The sequence below is a fragment of the Acartia tonsa genome, chromosome 5, assembly GCF_053477335.1.
Source record: "Acartia tonsa isolate MP-2025a chromosome 5, ASM5347733v1, whole genome shotgun sequence".
In the NCBI taxonomy this organism is placed as follows: Eukaryota; Metazoa; Arthropoda; class Copepoda; order Calanoida; family Acartiidae; genus Acartia; species Acartia tonsa.
Genome location: NC_137264.1, coordinates 41,659,586 through 41,684,987, shown reverse-complemented (window position 1 = coordinate 41,684,987; position 25,402 = coordinate 41,659,586). Strand labels below are relative to the sequence as shown.

The 25,402-nt window shown below is 31.7% G+C and overlaps 2 protein-coding genes and 1 pseudogene across 3 annotated transcripts in view; 2 read left to right on the top strand and 1 right to left on the bottom strand.

Annotated features, from left to right (window-relative positions):
• The first annotated feature begins 14,111 nt into the window (after window positions 1-14,111).
• On the top strand, window positions 14,112-14,516 carry LOC145320152 (deoxyuridine 5'-triphosphate nucleotidohydrolase pseudogene; annotated as a pseudogene).
• A 93-nt stretch (window positions 14,517-14,609) lies between these two features.
• Window positions 14,610-15,562, top strand: LOC145320352 (uncharacterized). The gene is made up of 2 exons (XM_080162768.1): window positions 14,610-14,685; window positions 14,900-15,562. The coding sequence occupies exons 1-2, from the start codon at window positions 14,613-14,615 to the stop codon at window positions 15,196-15,198; spliced, it is 372 nt and encodes a 123-aa protein (XP_080018894.1). The 5' UTR covers window positions 14,610-14,612; the 3' UTR covers window positions 15,199-15,562.
• A 2,401-nt stretch (window positions 15,563-17,963) lies between these two features.
• The window catches only part of LOC145319545 (uncharacterized), a 66,231-nt gene continuing 58,792 nt past the window's right edge, over window positions 17,964-25,402 (bottom strand). For both annotated transcript variants that reach the window (XM_080161735.1, XM_080161734.1), the window contains exons 6-9: window positions 24,275-24,465; window positions 23,823-24,074; window positions 22,959-23,107; window positions 17,964-22,277 (exon numbers count right to left, since the gene is read on the bottom strand). In XM_080161735.1, coding sequence (XP_080017861.1) covers window positions 22,160-22,277; window positions 22,959-23,107; window positions 23,823-24,074; window positions 24,275-24,465 — 710 coding nt within the window. In that variant the 3' untranslated portion in view covers window positions 17,964-22,159. The remainder of the gene's footprint in view (window positions 22,278-22,958; window positions 23,108-23,822; window positions 24,075-24,274; window positions 24,466-25,402) is intronic.

Here is a 25,402-nt window from a genome sequence, read left to right as displayed (position 1 = left end):
TTGCTAGCAATCCTATAATATAAAGTAGTAAGCGTTTTTTGTCTGTCCCGAAGGATCTCGCTAACCGCTGAACCGATATTGTTCTCCTTTACAGTGAAGCTTCTTATAGGTCCTGGGAAGGTTTAAAACTATTTTTGGAGAGGGTATCTTCACCCCCCTCCTCCAAAAAAATATTTTTTATTCTTTTGAAACTAAAATTTAATATGGGATTGGGTCGACTTTTCCCCCGTCAGTGCCCCTAGAGACTTCTAGGGCTTAGCCGCTAGTCTATAATACAAAGTAGAACGATGTCTGTCTGTTTGTTTGTAGCGAAGGATCTCGCTAACCACTGAACCGATCGGGTTCTTCTTTACAGGGTAGCTTCTTATAGGTCCCGGGAAGGTTCATAACTATTTTCTTGGGGGGTGGGACACCCCCAACCCCCCCCAAAAAAATAAAAAATACCCCCCCAAAAAAAAAATTTTTCTTTTCTTTTTAAAACTAAAATTAAAATAGTGGGGTCGACTACCCCCCCCCCAAAAAAAAAAAAAAAAAAAAATTTTTTTTTATTTTTCTTTTAAATCTAAAATACGAAAAATTGGTTTGATTAAACCTCTTGGGGCAAAGCCGCTAGTATATATAAATAGTAACAGTTTCAGTAGGCTACAAAATTCTAGGTAAATTAGGGAATAGTCAATGGACGATAAGTTAATATACATACATCCCCACAATACCGTAAGAAACAAAATTCAAAGTATATTAAGATTATAGGTTGGATAGTTTGAACAATACTTTGGTTTGGAACCAACCAATCAAAATATAATAAAAGCTTTTGAGCCAACGAATAAGATAACGTGGTTATACAACTTTGGGTACAAGTTTAATTTACAGTCCCATTATTATTATCTCCCTCTCCTGAAATCCTTACGTTACTCACCTCCCAAGAATTATAAAGGATAGGGTTTTTCATATTCATTCAAATCCGGTGGATAGGAACCGGTTCTCATCCATACGAAAAAAACTATGTCTAGCATCGTATTATATCCAGCTTTCTACGAATATAAAAATGTACAATTAAAGATTAAAACCAGTTTTTTTAGCCGGTGCCTTCGGCACCTCGGGGCTAAAAAAAAATAATTTTAATCTCATAATTGTACATTCTATATCCGCGGAAAGCCGTTTATAATACGATGCAAGAAATAAATATTCCTCATTTGTTAGCTTCGTTCATAACTGAGCAGTTTTTATCAAAACTTCTAACCTTTTAATCCACCATAAACGCAACCTGGAAGCAAAGCTGGACATTCAGTCGAATCCGCAATAAACCATGCAGATTCAAGAGAGAAGGGCGGATTGTAAGAAAATTCAGACATTTATCCGCTGCAAATCCCTGTCTACGAAACCCTAAGGTGCAGCTACTCTGCGGATGCCGAACCCTGATTTTTTACCATTCCTTTTTTCATTCCAATTTTAACATATTGACTTCCTGGATTTTAAATTCCCTGTTGTGTAATAAATATAAAATTCATCTTTCCTATAAATCAGGAAGGAAGGGGACATTGGGCTGTTTATTACACTAGTCCCCAAAGTCTTATAAGAACGTTTTCCTTATTGTTGGCTTACTAAACTTGACTTTTATTATTGGTTGGTTCACTAAGTTGAGTGTCCAAACATTCCTAGGGGTAATTTTGGGAAACATCATTGAAGATGTTATCAATTTATCGGCCATTGTCTTATCCCTTTAGATCACTGCCTATAAATACAACTTTACCATACATACAAAATATGCTTTTACCTCATTTATTAGTAGCGACAAAGATATCCAAGTTAGGGGGTTTTTACCCACCTCAATTTATTTTAGGATGCCAAAGGCAAAAAAGTATATATAAACATTCTCTGAACCAATGAGAAGCTTCACTATAAAAGAGGCACCTATGGGCTTTTGGGGCTAGTGGAGGGGGGGAGGGGTTTTAGCCGACCCTCCACTTTGAAAAGAAAAAATTAAATAATTTTTTTTTATATGAAGGCTTAATACAAAAGAGAACTATGTCATTCTAGCGGTTAGCGTGATCTTAAGCTACAGACAGACATCCTGCTGTTATAATACCACAAAAGTATGCAATTTCTAATATATAAAGTATTATGCTTTTTTGTTTGTCTGTAGCAAAGTATCTCGCTAGCCACTGATCCGATTTGGTCCTCATTTACCATGAAGCTTCTTATATAGGCCTCTGGGTGGTTTTAGGCTATTTTATTTAATTTGATAAAGTCAGGGTATGGTTTTAAGCTATTTTTCTACCCTTCGAATGTAGAGATGATTGGGCTCATTCGCTAGTATGTATACATAGGAGGTTTATCTTACAAAAAATTGGTTTTACTTTTTAAATGAATCCACTTATTATAACTACATATTTTTAAAATTATGTTGTTAAATCTATAGCACAACACTCAAGACATGTAATTTTCAAGAATTTCAGAATAAAAACCTGAAAAAAATGAACGTGGTCGATTTAAAAGATTCCATTCTAGGCGTAACCAGGGAGGGAGGGAACATTGGACAGACAATTAGTATGGTACTCAAAGTTTTATTATTCGTTTTCTGGCTTAAACCTTTGGGTACTTTAATTATAGCTTGATGGGATATAGTTCAAATTAGAGTTTAAAATTTTTTTAATCAAACCAATCAGCTTAATTTAGAAAAGGGGTCCTTTTGTAATTAGATGTAGGTGCATCGATTTATCGTCCATTGTCTTATCCTTTAAAATCCCTGATAAGATTATTTTACGCGTATCATATCGTACATCTGTTGCTTATGTTTGGCAACATAATGGGGGGGGGGGGGGAATAATTTTTTTGGGCGGGAAAACCATTTGAGAAATTCCCTTCGCATTCTACGATTAGACTGGGATATATTTAACCATATGAAATAAATATTTTACACTAGATAAACAATCAGACATAATGATCCGTTTAGCTTTAGAAAGAAGAAATTCCTAGCAGACAAAGTATTTCAATTGTATTGAGTCACACATGATTCCAATTGTTCTTAATCACAAAGGGAGAGGTCATTTTCTAGTAAATCCCGTAAAGGTGTGTGTTATAAGGCCTAAAAATAGTAGTAGAACGATAAGGTGCTCTAGATATATGTATTCCCTATTGAATAGAACAATAGGGAAATTTTTTTTTTTTTTTTGATAACCGTACCTGGATTATCTAAAAAAAATACGAAATTTCTATCAAACGCTTTGTTTGGCTCAAACTGACAAAAATTTAAAAAAAATATAATTATAATAATAATGTTTTCTATAGGTACAAGGTAAAGGTTAAGAACAATCTATACCATTAAACAAAGGAAGAAGTCATTCTTTACAGGTTGATTTATTATAATTATATTTTTTTTTTATTTGTGTCAGTTTGAGCCAAACAAAGCATTTGATAGAAATATCAGATATTCCAGGTACGGTTATCAAAAAAAAAAAAAAAATTTCTTCCCTATTGTTCTATTCAATAGGAAATACAAATATATAGAGCACCTTATCGTTCTACTACTATTTTTAGGCCTTATAACACACACCTTTACGGGATTTACTAGAAAATGACCTCTCCCTTTTTTTTTTGCCTTCCATGCACTGTTTAAACTGAATTAAAACCCAAAATAGTTATTTATCGCATCGTTATTATAAACAGCTTTCCGCGGAAATAAAAATGTCCAAACTTAAAATAAAAATCCAGTTTTGTTTCGAATATAGTCTTCAATATGCAGGAAGGGAGGGGAGGGTGCATTGGACTGTAAATTATACTGGCAACCACGTCTCTCAATCATTGGCCTAAAACTTTTATTAAGTCTAGATTGTTTGTTTGTACTAGCAATATCCAAACTTTTCAACCAGTATTTTTAAATATACAGTTGGAGTAACTTTGTTTCCAGTATGGCTTCGTAACCGATTAATATCCACTGAATTAGAACTAGTTTTAAGCCATGCTGAAAAATCATGTATTGTTTCGAATTATAATCAGTATTCTGAGAATATTTAGTTATTCATTTTAATATCCGCGGAAAGCTGTTTATAATACGATGCGATAAATAACTATTTTCATCTGATGGGGAGTTTATCAATTTATTCTTGATTGTCTTTTCTTTTAATATCCCTGGTGTTCACAGATGTACATTGTACGTGTATAACGAATATGTTCTGATCTTCCTGTGTAAACTGCGAGCATTACAAATCAGCAGCCACGCTGCTGATCGAAAAATTTATTTCGAAAAATTTTTTTGGTCACTCTGTTCTAGAAATTAGTTGGCAACCCTGACGGGTTGTCAGCTGTCGTACATGAGGTACGGCAAGATGGCGGCTACTTCTAGTAGTGATTAGCATAAATCAATTCTATTCGGCGTAGGCTCTGCCAAATAAAGGACTAAAATTTAATTGAGCTGTGCCGATAAATATTAGTGATATAAAAGAATGGTATATAGGTAAAATTTATTAAAATTTTTTAAATTTTGTTAAATATTATAAATAATTTCAGATACATATTTAAATTTCGATCATGACTCCCATTGAGGGAGCAGAGCTCAACGTCATGCGTCAGTTTATTGACAAAAAGTTATTTCACGTGATAAGGGATTTGATTGGCCACTACCATTTTGCGGTAGGCGCCAAAAACGACGCACAATTTATTCTCCAGACACTTTTTCCACGTGCCGATGAGCTTTGCTTCAGATTTGAAAGGCTTACACCTGGACCTTGGGATTCTTATATTGTTTATAAAACATTTTTTGGTGAATTCTGGGGTGATTTAGTGGATTTTGAAGCTGAAGTGAAACAAAATATCAATGTACTCATAAATTAACTAAATGTAAAAGATTTTTTCTGAATAATAGGTTGTTATTAAAATGATATAACAATTTCAGATAAGTTAAGTTAGAATAAGATGCGTAGATTTCAGTATGAAAAGTTAATGAGGGAGTGGTTCTACATTAAAATGAAACTCCGTGGCTTTAGATATGTTCTATTGGACTTTTACAAAGGGGCAGTTCATGTAGAATCTGATCTTGCCTATTTAATTCCTGTTTATCTGGAAGATCTCAGAAAACTGAGTAATTCCGCAAATTTTTTCAAACCTCATATCAGAGAGGGGGCAATACGCTGCAAAGTATTCCTCCAGGAAATTTGGAGAAAGGTTAGGGCCATGGAAAAAATAGTAGACTCTGTATTTGATCATTTTTAAGTGATAAGGCAAAGAATAAGTCAATAATAGTGATGTAAAGTTTAAATTATGTATGGATACATAAATAATTAAGATATTTTCAAATAGTTTCAATATTCATACTAGGTACTTAATGAAAAGTTTTCAATGTCAAATAACATGAATAATTATATAAGAACATCGATAAAGGAATATTTGAAATATATTAATTATTTATGTAATTGATTCAATTTTAAATAATGCTTCTATCATGATTATGATATTAATATATGATTGTAAAATGTAAACACTTTTCTATGATTAAGATTCAAGTATATTCGATTTTAAAAATAACTGGTAACTTTAGACTAAAATTAAAACCAAAATTGGAAATTTCAAACAATAGATATTTTAACTTTACGAGTGTGATTTATGAAGGAAAACTTTAATAAACATAATTTCAAATTTCGAATAAGTAATTTAATAATCAAAAAACAATTTCTTCCTTATAAAACGGTTTAAATTTTTGGAAATAATATGAATCTCTATAATTCTTTAAGAAGTTTTGATAAAAAGTTGACTAATTTCTAACATATTTTTTAAAAAAAAAAAAAAAAAAGTACAAAACAATTTTGTGATTAAAGATCTGATATTTTTGATAATTTATCATTTTGATAAAAAGTTGACTGATTTCTAAGATATTTAACAGTATATTATGATTTGTGATATAAGATTTGATATTTTTGATGATTTTATAGTATAAGAACTGATTTTTTCATATTTTGATAAGAAAATTGCTAAAATTCTAAAACAATTTCAGAATAAAGTCTACAGAATGTCTGAATTACGTAGGCAATTAATGATTAGTAAATATAGGGCATGCACGGATAGAATGTGTGTTCTAAAAGTGGTTCTTAAAAGCCACTACGATTTGGCTAGCGATCCAGATTTAGTGAATCATATTGATACTAAAGATATGCTGGGAAAGATGATTAAATCTTTCAATTTTCTTTGTTATGAACTGGACAATTGTCAGCCCAATGATGGGTCAAACTATACTCGGTTTAAGAGAAAAATGCAATATATAAATCATTATGTTGATCAGTTAAATTATCAACTAACCTATATTATCGAAGAATTGTTCAATTGAAATATGAATGAATAGTTTGAGAAATTGTTGAACCAGAAATATTGTCTATTCTAATTGTTATTTCCTTTTACCAATAGTAAAAATTTTTCCATTATAAAAACTTTAACATAAATTATTTTCTTTCAAAATTTGATCTTAATGATTGGAAAATGGGTGATAACACGGAGTCAAACAGTAAGAAAGCTGATGAGAATGATCATGAGAAAGGTAAAAATACATAGCCTATGGGTAGCATCAATCGTCAATTTAGTTTTCTTTTTGGAACAGCTTAGCTTTGCTATGCTTCAGAGTTTTGATCGGTGCTACCTAATAGGCAAATAGTTTATTTATCGATGTAGAATAAGTTAGAAATTAAGTTTTGATTAGCAGTGTCCTGCTCTGAAGGGATGATTGCGTTGAAGCAGGATAATCTGTTCCTGGCGGAGCTGGGTCCCAATCTCAAAGCGAAGCCAGGAACTGATCTTCCTGTGTAAACTGCGAGCATTACAAATCAGCAGCCACGCTGCTGATCGAAAAATTTATTTCGAAAAATTTTTTTGGTCACTCTGTTCTAGAAATTAGTTGGCAACCCTGACGGGTTGTCAGCTGTCGTACATGAGGTACGGCAAGATGGCGGCTACTTCTAGTAGTGATTAGCATAAATCAATTCTATTCGGCGTAGGCTCTGCCAAATAAAGGACTAAAATTGCCCACCCCCCCACCCGGGAGTAAAAAACGAGAATTGCAATCACACTGAAAGTAGCTTCTATTCTATACTACTAGATTTCATAACTTAATATTTAAAGCATGTGGGTATCAAGTCCCTCAATAAAAGAAAACTTTATGATAATATGAATATTGAGCTTCATAAATGCAAAATATAATAATAGAATAAAAATGTAATTTATTACATATGATTAGAAAAGGGTATAAAAGTCCCGTAAAGATTATATAAAAACCGTTGAATTGTTAGAAATGAAAATTGAAAGACTTTTCAATTAAAAATAACATGGTTTAATTTTTTAGATACCATAACTGAACGGTTTGTAATTGAAAGACTCTCAGAAGAGGCATTCCAGACGAGAAAAGAAAAGGTATGTAAAAAGATAGATTAGATGGAAAAAGATAGAATGAAATTAGAATAATTGAAAAGTTGATATGAATATTGATAGAGATTCGATAAAAAGTAAATAAGAATTGACATAAAACTTATAAATCAAGTTATTTTAGAAATAAAAGAATAAAGGAAAACTATAATATTAATTAGTTTTATAATTTAGATTGTCAGTGAGGCTACAATTTGTAATGCCTTTTCGATGACGAGTGACCGTCAAAAATTAGTCGCGTCGGCTAATTTTTTGATACAAGCTGAGATGACGTTGCTAGGACAACCTAAAGAGATAGCAACAGGTATGTTAAACTTAGAAATGTAATATTAAAGCATGTTAGTAAAGATAGATGATTATGCTTGACTGAGTAGATAAAGAAAACAAAGCTAATACTAATAAGAACATAGATTTATGATAATATTTATAGGAAGAGATTAATGTATTAAATGAATTAAATTTAATATTAATAATATTAATATTTAGATGATGATGCTACGAAGACTGCCAAGGAGGCACAACGCCAGGCGGTAAGAGGTCTCGTGTTACAAACACGGGACCAATATCGTCTAGCCTTGGCAGAATTCCAATTTGGTCCACAAGTGCGCCATCTGGTCCAGAATGATCATACTACGTTTAGTATGCTTGGATCTAAATTGACTAGGTAAAAATTTGATATAATGAATGGATAGATATATGACTAATATTTGAGACAGAAATGAAAATAAGAATAGAAATGTCATTGGGACTAATTACACAGAAACTGGAAAGATAGATAGTAATAATGCACAAAATAGAATAATAAATGATATAAACCTAAAAATATTTAGGACGCTACAGAACCATAAGATGAAGGCCCGAGGCGGAGCCCAGAGAGGCGGATATATCAATCGGGGCCGATACAACCCTGGTTATTCTGGATATAGAGGTCGTGGATATGGAAGGGTAAACAACCCGCCCCAACAGGATCTGTTAGCAATTCTTGCCTCCGCACTACAGCAAGTGCAACCGCAGCCGCTACCGAGTACATCGGGGACTACAACACTGCAAAGGACCAATATTGCAGCACAAAAGTAAGATGAATAATTATTCTAACTTTTATTTTTTCAACTATGAGACGTAGGATTAAGAATATTCTAAATAAATCTTTTTGAATTATAATTTGAACATAGGATTGAAATAATAAATTGACTAAGGCTAAACCTTTTACTATTTGTTGTATACTAATTAAGATTATATGATATTTTATGGGATAAGTTTTTCAAATTTTTTCACAGTATTATAACTTACAAAAATAGAGGTTAATATTTTAAATGACTATAAATATAGAATTATGAAAAAACTTTATGACAGTTAACTAAGGAATGAATATTTAGGATGACTAGTAAATGTACCAGATGTAATGTTGTTGGACATTGGTATCGTGATAATGTCTGTAAAGATGCGGATATCATGGCGTTTGAAGCCCAGAGAGCCCAACAAGGGCGAGTGGCAGCACTGACTCTACATCCTGGAAACAATAATAGAAGTAAGTAATATAACTAGATAGAACAAGATGTTTGTTTAGAATTAAGATCTCACAACATAGAATAAGGAGAATAAAGCTACGAATATGTTATAAATTTCAATAAAAATTGCTGAACTTAAGATAAGATAAATTAAAATTTTTTAGATGAGTTCATCGAAATCGTCACGAAGTTAGGATGGGAAAATCCTAAGCTTACAGCAGATGAACTTGAAAAGTTTCTTGATGAGAGGGGTCATTCTTTGCCGGAGGAGCCATTTTCAATACATTCGAATGCGAGCATTCACTTTATGCATGATATACTGCAACCAGGCCAGGATTTTATGGTTTTATATTAATATTTGAGATAAATAGATTAATTTAAAATAGCTTAATATTAGTAATTAAATTTACAACATAAAAATCATAAAAAATATTTTAAGATCAATGGGTTATGGAGTTATTAAGAGATGGCTTAAAACTAGATTTTGTTAAAAACCCTCCTTCTTCTTATGAAGAAGAAAATAACAAAAGTGCCCGTGAGCACATGGCAGATTTGAGGGAAACTGTTAAAAAATGGCAGAATGAAGGGGCAGTCATAGAATTGGAGAACAAACCGTTGTTTGTAAATCCATTGTCGGTCTCAGTAGAGAGAGATGATTTCAATAATATTAAGAAAAAACGTCCTTGTATAGACGTTAGCAGGCACAGATCTTTAAAAATTGCAAAGATTTATATAATAATTTCAATAATGAGCTTAATCAACAAAAATTTACTTGAGTAAAGTCAAAAATTCTGGGAAATTTTAATAAAGATCTGAAAATTTTAGATGTATCAATCTACATATCAATTCGCCTAAATCAAAACTAGAAACTCTCAGTGAAACAGAACATCAAATATTCAAAGATTGTTTTTTCACTAGTTTTGATTTGGCGAATTGTTATTTTCATGTGAGACTGCACCCTGACTATCGCAAATATTTCTCATTTAAAATTATTGACGAGAAAGGCATAGAGAAATTCTATGTCTTTCTCGTAATGTGCTATGGCATCAGCATAGCTACTGAAGTGATCAATAAGTTAACAAAGCCAATTAAGTCTCTTATACACATTTTGGGCATCATTTTCAGTATATACATAGGTAGGAAAAAATTTAATATTCCAAAAAATCTTTTAAGTACCACATAGTATCAGGATATATTAAATTACATAATTTATTATTGGAAAATTAAATTTTGCACATAATTTAGACGATGGCAGAGTAATTGCAAAGTTCAAAGTAGAATGCGAGCAGAAATTAAGGATAGTGATAAGATTGTTCAATCAGGCAGGCTGGAATATTTCCTATAAAAAATCACAATTAATAGCTTCGCAAAGTATAGTCTACCAGGGATTTATATCTAATTCTATCAGGATGCAGTATTTCACATCGAGTGATAAACAAACTAAATATCTAAATTCATTGAGAAATATGTTGGCTGAACACAACCATGAGGGCTCTATTCCAGCCAAAACGGCTGCTAGTGTGCTAGGTAAAATTCAGAGCCTTAAGAAATCACATGGTGCCATCGTGGCGATAATTCCTCGTAATACCTACAATGAGTTAGGTCGTCAAGTGATTTTGTATGGATGGAACACTAAAGTGACTTTTGTTAGGGGAATACCTGAAATGGAGTTTTTTCTCCATAATTTGGACAAATTTAATGGTAAAGCAATAAGTAATGCCCGTATAGGAGCTATGACAGTGACACAGCAAGAAGTTATTAAAATGGTCAATAATATTAAGGACACAGCTATACCTATCTCTAATCTGTTACTAACAGATGCTTCTGATAAAAGGGCATTTTCCCTTTTTCATGGGGAAATAGTAGAGTTACAGAACTATGAATTTGATAGTAATGAACAACAGTTAAGTTCAGGTCATAGAGAGCTTTTAGCTCTAGTGAGTTTTTTGCAGTACAATATATCAATAGATAGGAAATTTCAGTTCCCCATTATTTACTGGGAGACGGATTCCCAATTATGTTATTATTTTCTCCATCATGGTAGTAAAAACTATAATACACAACAGACTTTAATTAAGGTTAAGCAAATGGAGATTCAACTGGGCATAACGGTCATACCGATTTGGACCCGTAGGTCACATTGTCGTATGTTATTGGCAGATGAGGGTTCTAGGTTCTCTTCTGATACCGATTTATGGGGTATACCCCGTTTTATGATTAATTCTATTTTCTTGTATTTCAATTGTGAACCCACTGTGGATGGATTTGCAAATCATTCAAACAAAATTTGTACAAAATATGTTTCCAAATTCTTAGATAATGACAATTTAGCTATAGACTTCTTTTCTCATACTCCAAATGAAAGTGAAATTTACTATTTATGCCCTCCAGTGGCAAAAATTGGACGTACTATAAGGAAAATAGAATCCACAGTGGGGCCGTTATTCATTTTGGTATGTCCTATGTGGACATCGGCTTCTGGGTGGCCGTTGTTACACAATGGAAAATCTTACCACGAGCTCATTAGAGCAATATATATTTTTGATTGTAAACCTGTTTTATATCACAATTTAGAAATTGATAATATTTTCAAAAAATCTATGAAATTCATTGCTTGTTTAATACATCATTAATAACTATGATCAAAGTTGCATAAAACTAATAATGACCAGATTTTAGTTGATAAAATGATAAATTCTCTTTATAAAATATTTATAATGTATAAATAATATCAACTATTATCAATAATAAAGGTGATCATAGTTAATAAAGATGATAAAATATTGTTATTGGTTAAATGTATGAATATGGGCCTAGTCTATACAATATAACCTAGTTATATATATATGAATATTCAAACAGTTAATGTTATTCACACAGTTTTTATATAATCTTTATTTATTTTCAAATAGTAAAATGTCAGAACGACTAATTCTAACGGTGGAAAATGAAGTGGAGATTGAGACCCAGGATGATTTAAGAGAGGGGATGGAGGATCTACAACTCCAAGCGGCGGAGAATGGAGTTGGTACTCTAATAGGTAAATATTAATAGATAAAAAAAAAAAAAAAAAAAAAAAAAATTTTTAAATAGATAGTAGAATATAAAATATGGAGAAAGAAAATTACGGAGAGTTTTAGTTATATTACACGATAATTAGATAAGTAGATATGATAAATAGGAAAACTTAATGGATAGATAAAATGGTGGAATATGAATGAAAAATTACGGAGGATTTTCAGTATATATTAATACAACACATAATAAATAAGTCTAATACTTAAATATTATAGGAGCTCGCAGATTCCAGCCACATGGAATTGATGTTTCACAAATAGAGGGTGTTGGAGAAATAATAGAGGACAGACCACAGTATTATGACGCCTTCCGTACAATCTTCTCAGGACACCTGGCACAATCAACTCACCTGGCCTATGATTGGATTCTTGGACCGTTTAGGATATTTTGCCATGCAAACGGTAAGATTTAGGAATTATTAAAAGTTGGTTAAAACACAAATAAACGCATGAGGTTCAAATGTAGGATTTTTTGAATGAATACATAAAAAAGGATTAATGAATTTTATTCAACAACCGATAAAGACTAATTTAAGGAATCTTAATTAAGTAATATAATAGAATATTTAAAAATTAACTTATATGAAGGGATAACAAATCTATGTGTTTTAGATTTTGAATACCCACTGTTCTCGAGTCGAGCAGCACTACAATTCCTGGGATGGTCAGTGTTACAGGAGAAGGGATTTTCCTGGTTCAAGAAGATGAAGCCAGCCTTGGCGAGCCTGGAGACGTCACTAGGGAGATCTGAGAGTCAAATACCTCCTACAATTTCGGCTGGGTGTTCCGCCATGATGCGCAAGTTGGCCGCTAAAAAAGTAAGATATTAATAACTTAAATTTACGAATATTAACATAACTGAGTCTTAAATCACGGAATAATAATAAATAAAAGTAAGGAACAATATGGGAAAATGTATAAGAGCGAATGTAAAATGAATATTATATCTAGGTACTAATATTAATATATATAAATTGTATTAACAATATTAAATTAATTTAGCCTCCACCGAAGAAATGTGTTCCTTTTGGAGAACCTGAATTGAGGACTTTAATTAATGCCATTGTGTGGGAACCCAAAGCGAGAGGACAGAACCCTTCACCAACGGAGTTTCGGGCATTATTGAGGATTGTGACATACTTCTTCACATGGAGCAGGTGAATACAAAACTAGATAGATTAAAGATTGGCTTATGGGAACGAAATAAAAGAAATTAACATTATCTTAAGACATTGGGGAGAATAATAAGATATTTTTTATTAGATATTCCGATTACAGTCTTCTCACAGAAGCCGATATTGAAGACAGAGGAGATCATATCCGAATTAATTTTGTCCGTACAAAACAGGACCAGTTCTATCAAGGCACAAAGTCCTATTTGCCTCTGGTAGGGGGAAAGTTTTGACCTGTAACCTTATATAGATTGTATGCACAACAATTTCACTTTAATTTTAGTCCTAAAGGCAGTAGAATGAAATATTTAAATTTTATGGTTTACAATTGTAACGGTCTAATAAAACCCAAGTATCATAAGTCTTTAAGCTATGGAGCCGCCATGAATGGCATGAAGGAGATTCTAGCAAAGTATGGCATTAGAAAAGCCTATACTGAGAACTCCTTCAAGGCGGGGGGAGTTACCGCTTACATTGAAAGCGGTAACTCCCTGGAGGCCACCATGATCCATGGCAGATGGCGTGGCCTCCAGACACCCCTATACTACTTGAGGGGGACAGATCAGTATAGGCTTAATCTAGCCCGTAATATTCCTAAGATTTCTGACGCTCAATTTGAAATTTAATACAGTCTTACAAGCTTAAGCAAATATTTTAAAAATTATTTTATACATATTTTATAAATAGATTTTATACGAGATTTTATATAATATATATGAATATTAATTGTAAAACTTTATTTGGAATTTCCAGTGCAATTTAATAAATAAAGCATAATAATACAGTCTTTTAATATCTTAACAACACCAAACTCACAAAAATAAAAAGTTAATATTTTAAAGCAAGGAAAATAATATTTATGCTATATTTATTAAAGCACGAAAAGAAACTTCAAATAAAACACATTTTATTCTACTTTCAGAATAAAAATGACTGAAATCGTTAAGATTAAAATGTTATCACCAAATGCGAAATGTCCGAAGAGGGGATCCTCCATGGCGGCAGGATATGACGTGTTCTCAGCCAGAGATGTAACAATCCAACCCGGATGTAGGGAAATGGTATGGACTGACTTAATGATGGAGATTCCGCCAGGGATGTATGGGAGGATAGCTCCGAGGTCAGGATTCGCATATCTTAATGCTATAGATGTCTTCCAGGGAATAATTGACCCCGACTTCAGAGGAAATATAGGAATCTTGGTCATAAATAATGGGAATGATCCTTTTATAATAAATAAAAATATGAGGATATGCCAAATTGTATTCGAGCGTATAGCGATACCTGATCTGGAGGTCACACAAGAGTTGGGGATCACACTAAGAGGAAATGGTGGATTTGGCTCAACTGGAAACTAATTAAAATACTGTGATATTCTTTTAAACTGTAAAAAATATGTGTAAAAACTTATAATATCAACATATTAAATGGCCTATATCCATTTCAGACTTAAAATGGTTTCGGAACAATGTGTTGAAATGTTGCAGAATATATCTTTGGATGAGGAAAACTTAGACGAAAACATAGGTAAGATATAATTACATAAAATATATGGACAGACTTAATACTGACATAAAATAAAGGCCTTACGAATAAATAAGTTGTTGATAAAATGAGAACATCAATATAAAGATCAAAAATTTATTATTTGTAATAAAAGATTTACCATTTTTAAATAAGAGACTAACATTTCTAAAAAATTATGAAATATTAAACTGAATTAACATTCAATATATTCTAGAGCTGGATGAAACCAGGTTGCCGTTATACTTGGAAATATGGAGAGTACAACGACGCACCATGGCGGCGATGGAGACTAAGTTCTTCAAGCACTATGACAATGAGGATGATATGGGACAACTACAATTCCAGCACTGGAGGCAAAAGATGGATACCATCACAAAGATAATGTGGGACATACACATTCATGTACCAACGGTGGGAATGAATCGGTCTTACGTTATTGAAATATTAAAACGTAACCATCAGGAGATCTTCAAATTTCGAGAAACATGTAAAAACGATGGAATTAATTTGTAAATGTAATACATTATAATTGTTACATTAAAACTGTTAAAATAATAAACATTCATCTCACGAATTTAGATATATTTCACTGATACTTTCAGATAAAACAATTTTTTAGAAATGTAAATCTTTACTAAATCTTACTAACGACACAATTACATACGGCCAACACAATCGCCAACACGCAGTGCAGTGCTTTGCTATGCTTCAGAGTTTTGATCGGTGCTACCTAATAGGCAAATAGTTTATTTATCGATGTAGAATAAGTTAGAAATTAAGTTTTGATTAGCAGTGTCCTGCTCTGAAGGGATGATTGCGTTGAAGCAGGATAATCTGTTCCTGGCGGAGCTGGGTCCCAATCTCAAAGCGAAGCCAGGAACTTCAATTTGAAAGATCATTCCCCCCCTTAGTTACAGTTCTTTTACAAAATATCAAATATTCATTTAGAAATAAAATTTGGCGCAATTTTGAAAGAAACAAGGATAACAACATCCATTAGTAGAGAAGATCAAAATTATGGATGAATATCTGTAAAAAAGAAATAAAGAGCAGTGTCAAAAAATGAACATTAAACTAAAATAAATCACAAAACGTTTAAAATATATAACGTTAAATAGGAATCGATCTAGCACCCCCATTAATTGACGAATCTTGATGAAACTTTATAAAAAACTAGCGGCTACGCCCCTAGAGGCATCTAGGGGCATTTGAGGAGGAGAGAGTCGAATTTAATAATTCAATTTCTTATTTTAGATTTTAAAAGAAAAAGTAAAAAAAAAGTTTTACGTTTGACGTTTGTTTTTCGTTGAACTCTCTTTCTAAAATTGTGAAATTTAAAAATAATTTAATTTCTCTAGGGAGGGTGGTGGTATCCTCCCCCAAAATAGTTATAAACCTTCCTGGGACATATGAGGATCTACCCTGTTAAGGAGAACCCGATCGGTTCAGCGGTTAGCGAGATCCTTCGCTACAAACAAACAGACAGACAGACAAACAAACAAACAGACAGACATCGTTCTACTTTGTATTATAGATATGAAGAATGTTAACTTATTTAATCCCAGGCGTTTATCTTGAAAAGGAGCAGAGAAAATCACGTTTCCCCAAAAACGTTTTAGAAGGATCTTTCAAATTATAGAGTAGCTTCGCTACTAAAAAAGGATCGGTTTTACAAAATTAAACTTTTTTTATTAAGACATTATTAATTGAATATTGTACCTTGTTGACGTATAACCATTATTCCAAAATTTAGATGAATATGATAATTACATATATTATATAAAAAAAAGTTTTCAAAAAGTAAAAAATCAGAAAGTTATAAATGAACGTAGGACTTTCTTGTAACGATTGTAGATTTGCTACGCTTTCTACCGTACTTAACTGTTAAAGGAATCATCATGCAAAGTTTGAAACCGAAAGGACAATTCTAACATGTCTAAATATACGAAAAGACAAACCGACGGGCCGACCCTAATTATAGAAAAGCCGCGCTTTATGTAAAAATTTACCGTTCTATGTCATACGAATCTGTGACAGCGCAATACAAAAATCCCCGAATCAAATACGAACCATATTGGATATTAACCCCAATCCCTTCCTACTTTTTTTTTAGTTTCCCTTCGAGTCTTTGTCGTTAAACAGGGATTGGTTTTCTGCGATTTTAATTACATAAGTTTGTTTTGTAAAACTGACTTATTTTACCCACTTTCAATTCCTTTAACCATCGATTATAGATAGTAAAGCTTAAACGAGTTAAATAGTTGGTTGTCTCGAGTATCTGTTTACAAACCGTGTCATATTTAAAGACACTAAAATATTCTTTTACTGCTGTGGCAATAGTTTAAAGCAAAGGGAATGCCTTGAATCAAATCCCATTTTTTATAGGCTGTTGGACTAATAAAAAAGTAAAAAATTATTTAAAATTAGTTTTACACATACAACATAAAATTTGTGAATATCCATACCTTATTATGCATTTAGTCTTGATGGATAAATGTAATTATTATTATGGCGGATATTATATGCGTCATACTCACACGTCATATGGGGGTACGGAAAAGGGGTGTAGGGGGCTGTCAACACCCCCCTATAAATTAAAAGTGGTGAGTCCTGCTTTCTCCTTATTTAAGCCCCTTAAGGTTCACAACTTCCCTATGTGAGAACTATTATGAACCTCCCGTGGACCTTCAAGAAAATTTACTGTGCAGGAGAACCTTCTGAGTTCAGCTATTGGTGAGATACACATTATTGTTTTGATTCTAATTTTAATTTTGATAAAGTTTATCTCGGCAAAGCTCTAAATCAGAAGGAAGGAAAACTCTATCTTGTAGATTGTCAAAAGCAGAACTATCAATTTGAAAGTCTCACAAAATTGTACATAAATTTGTTGCAAATTGCGTAAATACAGGGTGCCTCAAAAGGACATACTATCAAATATCTATTATTTTTTAAAAATTTAAGTCCTCCCCCCCGAAAAATTATGAAAACTGGCCGCGGCGCTCGGCCCTCTAGCCTTTAACCCTAACCTAAACTAAAAAAAGTTTAGGTTTGGGGTACCAAAATTTTCCAAATTGAAAAAAAGTTATAAGAGGATAACGTCAAAAGTTGGACATACGGACTTTCTGGTAACGATTATAGAGTTGGTAACTTCCTAAAGATTACCTAACTGTTATAGAAACCAATAGGAAAATTGTAACATGTTTAAATTAACAAGCTAACCGTTACGGACGGACCCTAAATATAGAAAATCTCCACTTATAAAAAAAATAACAAAAATATCTTATGAAACTATATATTTCATCTATAATGGATAAAAGTTAGTTATGTCAGATAGTTGATACATATATATAATAATAATAATTCAATATAATAATCATAGTATATAGGACCTTTTTATAGTTAAATGCCTCATTTTTTCCTATATATCATTAGTTTTATATATAATTAATAAGTAGAAAAATTAGATTGTTAAATATAATATACTAAACTTTCTAAAAATTGGATTAAAAAGAAACAAAAAAGGTTAAAAAAGAACAGGATAACTTGTATTAAAAATATATATGGAAAAATTCTGTAATGCCCATAAATTTTTGTTTAAAAGGTAGCACAATACAATGATATGACTTGTTTTTTTTTATATTTTGGAATAAAATCTTTAAAAATAATTAGACCTTTTTTATGGTTTTTACAACTAAAGAAATAAACTTAATAATAGTAACTTATTTTGAGCAAATATGTGAAATTGGTTTTAGCCAAAACGAACAAAATGATTACAATGTTTTTTGTTAAAAATTTTTGTGTAAAATACATGGTTTATAATTTTTAGAGTTCACATTTAGATCTAAGAATTTTTTTTTATAGTATAGTGTAGATTACAAAAAAAAACTAAATCATTTAGATGCTTAATTATTGTATAAAAAGTTTTGGCAAGAATAACTTTGTAATAAGTTACAAAAAATCTTTAGTCATAAGACTATATACATAATTAAATTGAATCCAAAATGTTGTAAAATACATTTCAAGTATGACTCCGAATTCGGTTCATTAAGGTTTGTGTTTTACTTTTTTTCAAAATCATTCAAAACTGGTTTTAACCCAGCGGAAATTAATCGGATTCGTAATACTTGAAAAGCAACAAACACTTATAATTTAATCCTATTAAGAAATTTTGGAAACCTTATATGATGCTGTAGTGAAGCAAAATATGCTTGTTCAAAATGTACACTTTAAATCTTAGTTGAGAATGAAACCTTAATAATAGCTAGGTATAGATTGCACCTGGCAAAATTTGTACTTTAAAAGTACTTCACAATCATTGGAAATGACTCTGTAAACCACAAATTGGATTCTATTAAAAATTAATTAATGAGTTATGTAAGAGTAAAAAACTCCTGATTAGAGAAATTTTATAATTATTTCACCAGTTTCAATTTGCGGATTTACTCTTTCTACGAAATCAGGTAATTACACATTTTTTTATACAGATTAAGATTTTGTTTAGGTCAAAAAGAAAGATTATTTTGTTTAAATGTTTATGATGAAAAGAATGAATGTAGAATAAAATTTGCTATTGTCAAATATTTAAGAATTTGTTGAGGAGAGAAAGGGTAGGTTTTTTTAGGGGGGCAACAAAATGATGGAAAAAATACAACTATAAAAAATAGGCCTTGTTGTAGATTCACCTCCCCCCCCCCTCTCTTAAGGAGAAGTGGGATGGTGGGGTGAACAAGTAAAATAAGGAAAGTGCAAGTTTTATTAATGCTTTCTTTTTAAAAAATCATCATTTTTTGAGGAATAAAATTCTCTAAAAATTATTCGACATTTTATAAAATTATAATTTAACATATCATGAATTAATTCTTGTAAGTTTTTAGGGATTTAAATGAAATAATTTCATATTGTTTTATTTGGGGGGGGGGTGGAGGGGGCATCCCACCTTTGAAATCTGTAAATGGAACAATATAATTTTGTTGAGGAAAATATGCAGGTGAATAAACAACAAGATTCAAATAAAAGGACTGTGTAGATAGAATTTTTTTGTATAAAATTTTTAGAAAAATCTTAAAAGGACATCCCAACATTGATTTTAAATTGACAATTGTTGATTTAACTTTGAATATAAATAATACATCATTTACTTTTAGCATTGTTAAAAATTTCAGTTGTATTGTCCTTTCATTGCAAAAAGTTAGGAGAAAAAAGCGATCTTTGACTTGCCCAAATTAGCAATAAATATCATTCTTTACAGTTTACTACACGGAACAAAAAAGGGATATTAAAAATGCAAAACTTTTCTTGTTTTGTTTTCAGAATAAATAAAGGATGGAAAGTATCTTTTTTGGAATCTCTATCAGTATTTAATCTCGCTTCTAATCTCTTTATATCTTAATTTGTTTTCTTTTGGACATGGTGTAAAAAAAGGAGGGAAAAATTCTTGTCTTTTAACATTTACATGTTTGGTGTTTAACAGTTAAATAAAATCAGATTTTTTTTGATGGAAATTTTATGCTTGTTATGTAATCTATTGCATTTTTTAACATTTGATTACATTTTTGGAGGAGAAATGCATGGAAGATATTTTAAAATTGGAAGATTTTTAAGTTGTAATGCCATACAAAACAATACATGTATAAAACATACTAAAAAAATTGTGACAAAATGATTTCTTAAACAATTGTTTTATATTTTATTGGAAGTTATATTTTCTGTATCACCAAATAATATCAATTTTAAAATCTCATAAACATGCATAGCTTAATTATAATTGATTGTAATTAAAAATAAAATTGATCAGATCTGCTTTTTTTATGATGTAAATATTTTAATAAATAATGTCTAATACACAATAATGCCCTATGGTACATTTCAAAATAATTTAGCACTGAAAATCATCACATTTTTTATATCAATAAAATGACTAATTTTTTTGTTTTTCTGATAAAATTCAGATTCCAGAAGTCTAAAATGACTTTTAACAACGTAAAAATAGAAATAAAACACATTTAAAATAAAATTTAAAAATAAAACATTAAAATTAAATAAAAAACAATTAACATTTTAGAAAAAAACAAGTGATGCTAAAATTTGTTAAAAAAGAAAATGAAACATAAAAAATATTTTCTTCACTATTTCTACAAATTATAAAATAAGATCTGTTATAGTAAAAATTACCAGACTTAGTTTAGTAAACCAGTATATTTAAAGACTAGTTATTTTGTCATTTATAACTAGCTAAAGACTAGATACATTTTCATAAAAAAAAATAATAATAATAGGTTTGATAATAAGATTGGTTAGTTAACATGGATAAACTACAAAATCTATGATTTTAATGTTATTGGTTAAACAAGGGAAAAATCAGTTCTATAAATTTTCATAGAGATTACAAAACTGACATTTTTGCACAAAAAAGTTTATTTTAGCTGCAAAAATGTCATAAATAATCCTTTCATTGGTTGTATAGTTGCCGGGGTTCAGTTTTATTTAATCTATTATTTTAACTATAAATTGTTTCTATTGTTTAAATTAAAATAATCATAATTTTGTAAAAAAAAAGCATATCTACTAAACAAGAAAACTAAGATTAGAAACCAATTCAAACATATTCAGAAATAATAACTATCTTATTTCCATAGTTTTAGTAGATATAATTTTTAGGAATACACAAATAAAATAATGATACTACTACACCAGAAATTATCCAAGGATAAGTATTCAAGATATTTAAAACATAATAGAACAAAAAATGACCAAATAACACTGTTTAAAAAAGTCACAAAATAAACAGGAATGTTAGATTATTTTAAAATGTTTACTTATGACAACTATAAACTTGGTCATTTGGCTTTAAAAATTGTCCTAAATATTTTGAATAATTAAGACCCAGGTTATAATATGAAAAAAAATAAGTGATTTAGCTGCACATGGGGCCAGGGGTGTGGCTGCAACACAACAGGTTTTGTTAAGTGAGCCACATACACAGGGAAGCAAACAAATAAATAGCACAATAATTTTTATTTATTTTCAAAAATTACATATGTTCAAATTTTTTCTTTGACTTTTTTTTGAAAATAAATAAGATTTATATATATTAAAAACTAAATAATAAAAAAGAGACTGCAAGATAAAGGTACAAAGTGTTTCTTATACATATACTTATTATTATCTTTTAAAATTTTAGACAATTTTTAAAAAGTAGAAAGTTGTGTAAATTGCAAAATCTATTTCAGTATCAATATTTGATTTTTTAATGCCCAAAAAGGTTTGATAGGAAGATAAAAATGTTGTTTCTGTAAAAATTGTGATCTTTTTTGCTTTTGTACTTTGAAGTATAATGTATAAGTAGTTTACAAATCTGTAATATATATGATAATAATAATTTTAGGACTAGAATATTTTCACCACCAAATTGCATTGGTGGATTTTTTGTGTAGAGTTTTGCGCCAGTAGATTTGTTGTTGTAGTTGTTTTGCCTTTACGCAGCTCCACTGCAGTCAATTTCAACGATGTCGCCAATCTTGGGCACCTCAACGAACTGGTAAACTAGACGCTGACCGTCAACTTTTGCCAGAATACCCCGCTGGTAATAGTATCTGCAAAATAATAATTCTTAGACAAGGATAAAACAGAGAAAATTTATTATATTTGTTTTATTAAACAAGGGACATTATGCCTAAGCTTCTTAGAATTCTATACTTCAAAAGTTAAATTTAATATAATTATCTTATAATAAAGTAAAAAAATCGTTATGTTTGTATTGGCTTTTTTAGTAAGGTTTACAGAGTTGCTGCGCTTTCTAAATTATTCCTGTAATCAGCTTGCAGAATTTGAAAACGATAGGACAATTGTAACATGGGTGAATTATCGATTATTTTAGTGACAGACGAACTTCCATAAATGTAGGAAAGCTTTGCTTTCAAAAGACCAGCAGTGTTTTTTATGAAATACTAGCGGCTTCGCCCCTAGCCTCTAGGGGCTTTAACCCAAGAGGTGATCAAAAATTTTTTTGGCGAAATTCGTAAAAGGACCAAGGAAATCTTCAGCAAAGAAAAATGGGGGGGGATTTTTTTGTTTTTGGGGGGGTTGGGGGTGTCTCACCCCTCCCCCCCCCCCCCAAGAAAATAACCTAAAACCACCACAGGACCAGTAGGTATATTCCCTGAAGAGTAGAATCCAATCGGTTCAGTAGTTACCGAGATCTTAAGGGACGGACAGACAGACAGACAGACGGACGGACAGACATCATTCTACTTTGTATTATAGATATTGTTTACCTCAATGCTCTGCCCATAGTTTCATAGTTCATATCTGGTTTATTCTTGTGCATACCCCAGAGACGAGACACAGCTTTACTATCAACAAGCTTGAAGATTCCTTTCTCTCTGTTGCTCCACTTTATAAACTTGGGACAACATTCCTTGTCCTAAAAATATTAAAATTTTATAATTTAGTTTTGTAATGTTTTATGTGAAAAAAAGATTTAGTGCCCTTTTAGACCACATAGTATAGTAATGTATGATTTAAACTCCAAGGTTCTAAAGAGATAAGATAATGGTAAATAAATTGATAATCGGTGCTTGCTTACATGTGAAGACCGGAGCACCGAAACCCCCCCCCCCCCCCGCTTAGTTTTGACAAAAATCAAAAATAAGGGGGGGGGGTAGTTTTTTAACCCCCCGCTTAGTTTTGACAAAAATCAAAAATAAGGGGGGGGGTAGTTTTTAACCCCCCCCCCTTAATTTTGGTTTTCTTCAAAATTAAGGGGGGGGGGGTTAAGTCTTTGCCTTGCTGAGCACTTTTCCTCCTTGCCGTTTTCCAGACATTAAAAAACTACCCCCCCCTTATTTTTGATTTTTGTCAAAACTAAGCGGGGGGGGGGGGTTTCGGTGCTCCAGTCTACCACATGTAAGCAAGTACCTGATAATCATCCCTAATAATTAAAAATAGAATAACCCGTTCTGTAAATTAAAATAATTGTTTAAAAAGTTAAAACACTACTAGTTCTAAACTTTCCAATTAAGATTTAATAAACGAATGAGAGAACGTTGTTATTTTCTTAGTTTTAAATTTAAAGGAGGTTGACACCCTCCAAAAATCCTTTCTAACCACTTTTATCCAATTCAAATTTAATTTCTAACCTGAAGCAGTTTGAGCAAGAACTCCCAGAGGTAAGTGGTTGTACCCTCCCGACTTTTGCGCTTCATGGGGAGACCCTCGGGGGTCAGTTTGGTTCCTGGGGCGGAGTTGTGCGACCTGACCGGCCCGCCGCCCATGCCAGGGGTGGGCTTCTTCTTGACTAGCGGCAACCCCACGCCTCCTCCCCGCATGCTCATAGAGTTCTGGAAGCTTACGAGTGCGGCGGCCGCGGAGTTTAATCGTTGACTGTCATCCTAGAGCAAAATGCAATTAGACAAGAATAATTATTGCCATATAATGTAGTGCAGCATTAAACAAACCAATGGCATATTTATTTACCACTTTAAATGAAACAATATATAATTTGGCAACAAAGTGTTATAGAAAAAATGTATAACTGCATTTATTTTTCAGGAAAAAACCACGTGACTTTACACAAACACCACAAACTTACCTGCATAGCACCAAACACAGAATGATGAGGGGGAGGAGGCCCTTGCTGGGCCACGCCTGGTCCACTGAGTGGGGGCGGGGAGGGTGGTCCCCCCCGGAAGGAGGAGAGAATGTGTGAGGCAGGGAATGTGGAAAGAATGGTGGCAGGGTGAAGACGACCATAGTGGAGCATCGACTGAAGCCGTTCGGCAACTGAAAAAAAATCTCTTACAATTTTTATTACAAAATTGGAAACTAGTAAATTTTCTAAATCAAATTACTTAACATTCTATACTTAAAATATCTGTTTCAATTGCAAATTTTATAAAATGTGCTTCGGTAAAATGAAGTGTTTATTATTGCGGAGAAAAATATCTGGAAACCTTTTAAATGTTATTACAGTGGGAAAAGAAAATTGTTATCCAAAATGCTTTTTTTCCTCATTCTAATTATTTCACTTATTAAAATAGATTTATTGTCCTAGATGGAAAATTAGACTTACAATAATTCAACTATTTACAGCTGACTTGATTTGTGGATGAAACTGTTTTACTGTTATTTACTATTACTAACTATTATTTACTATTACTTAATAATTTTTTTTATAACAATTTGTTTCATTGTTTCAATTTTAACGCTTTTTACATGTAATAGATTAAATTGAAAAGTGATATACCATTTATCTGCTACAGCACTTTTCATATATAATATAATAATTTTTTTAAAAAGCTAAATTTTGTTCCTTATTATGTAGCATTACAAAATATGTATAAAGGATTATTCATATTAAATTACTAAGAATGCGTCTTCCTTTATATTCAGGGTTCTAAAAGGATAAGCCAATAGAGGATAAATTGATCTACATCTCCACCTTTACCTCGTACGGGAGGGATTGCAGTCAAGAACCTAATCGACTTGATGTACTGTCCAGGTCCTGGTCCAGCAATCCAGAAGAACTAAGTATGACTGTTACGCACCCTTCTATGTCCAAACACCCAAGGATATTAGGTTAAGTAACATCCAACAGACAACCAACTCTCTGTGATGCACGACCTTTGTCTGAGAACTGTGCATGGTAACGAGTTGCGCCTGTTTTGGGCCAAGGCATTAACCCTACTCTAACTATTTATGTCGCGCATTTGACATAGCT

Coding starts and splice junctions, on each gene's coding strand:
- LOC145320352 (XM_080162768.1), top strand. CDS start 14,613: ATGGTTTCGGAACAATGTGTTGAAATGTTGCAGAATATATCTTTGGAT. Junction 14,686..14,899: donor AAACTTAGACGAAAACATAG/GTAAGATATAAT, acceptor AATATATTCTAG/AGCTGGATGAAACCAGGTTG.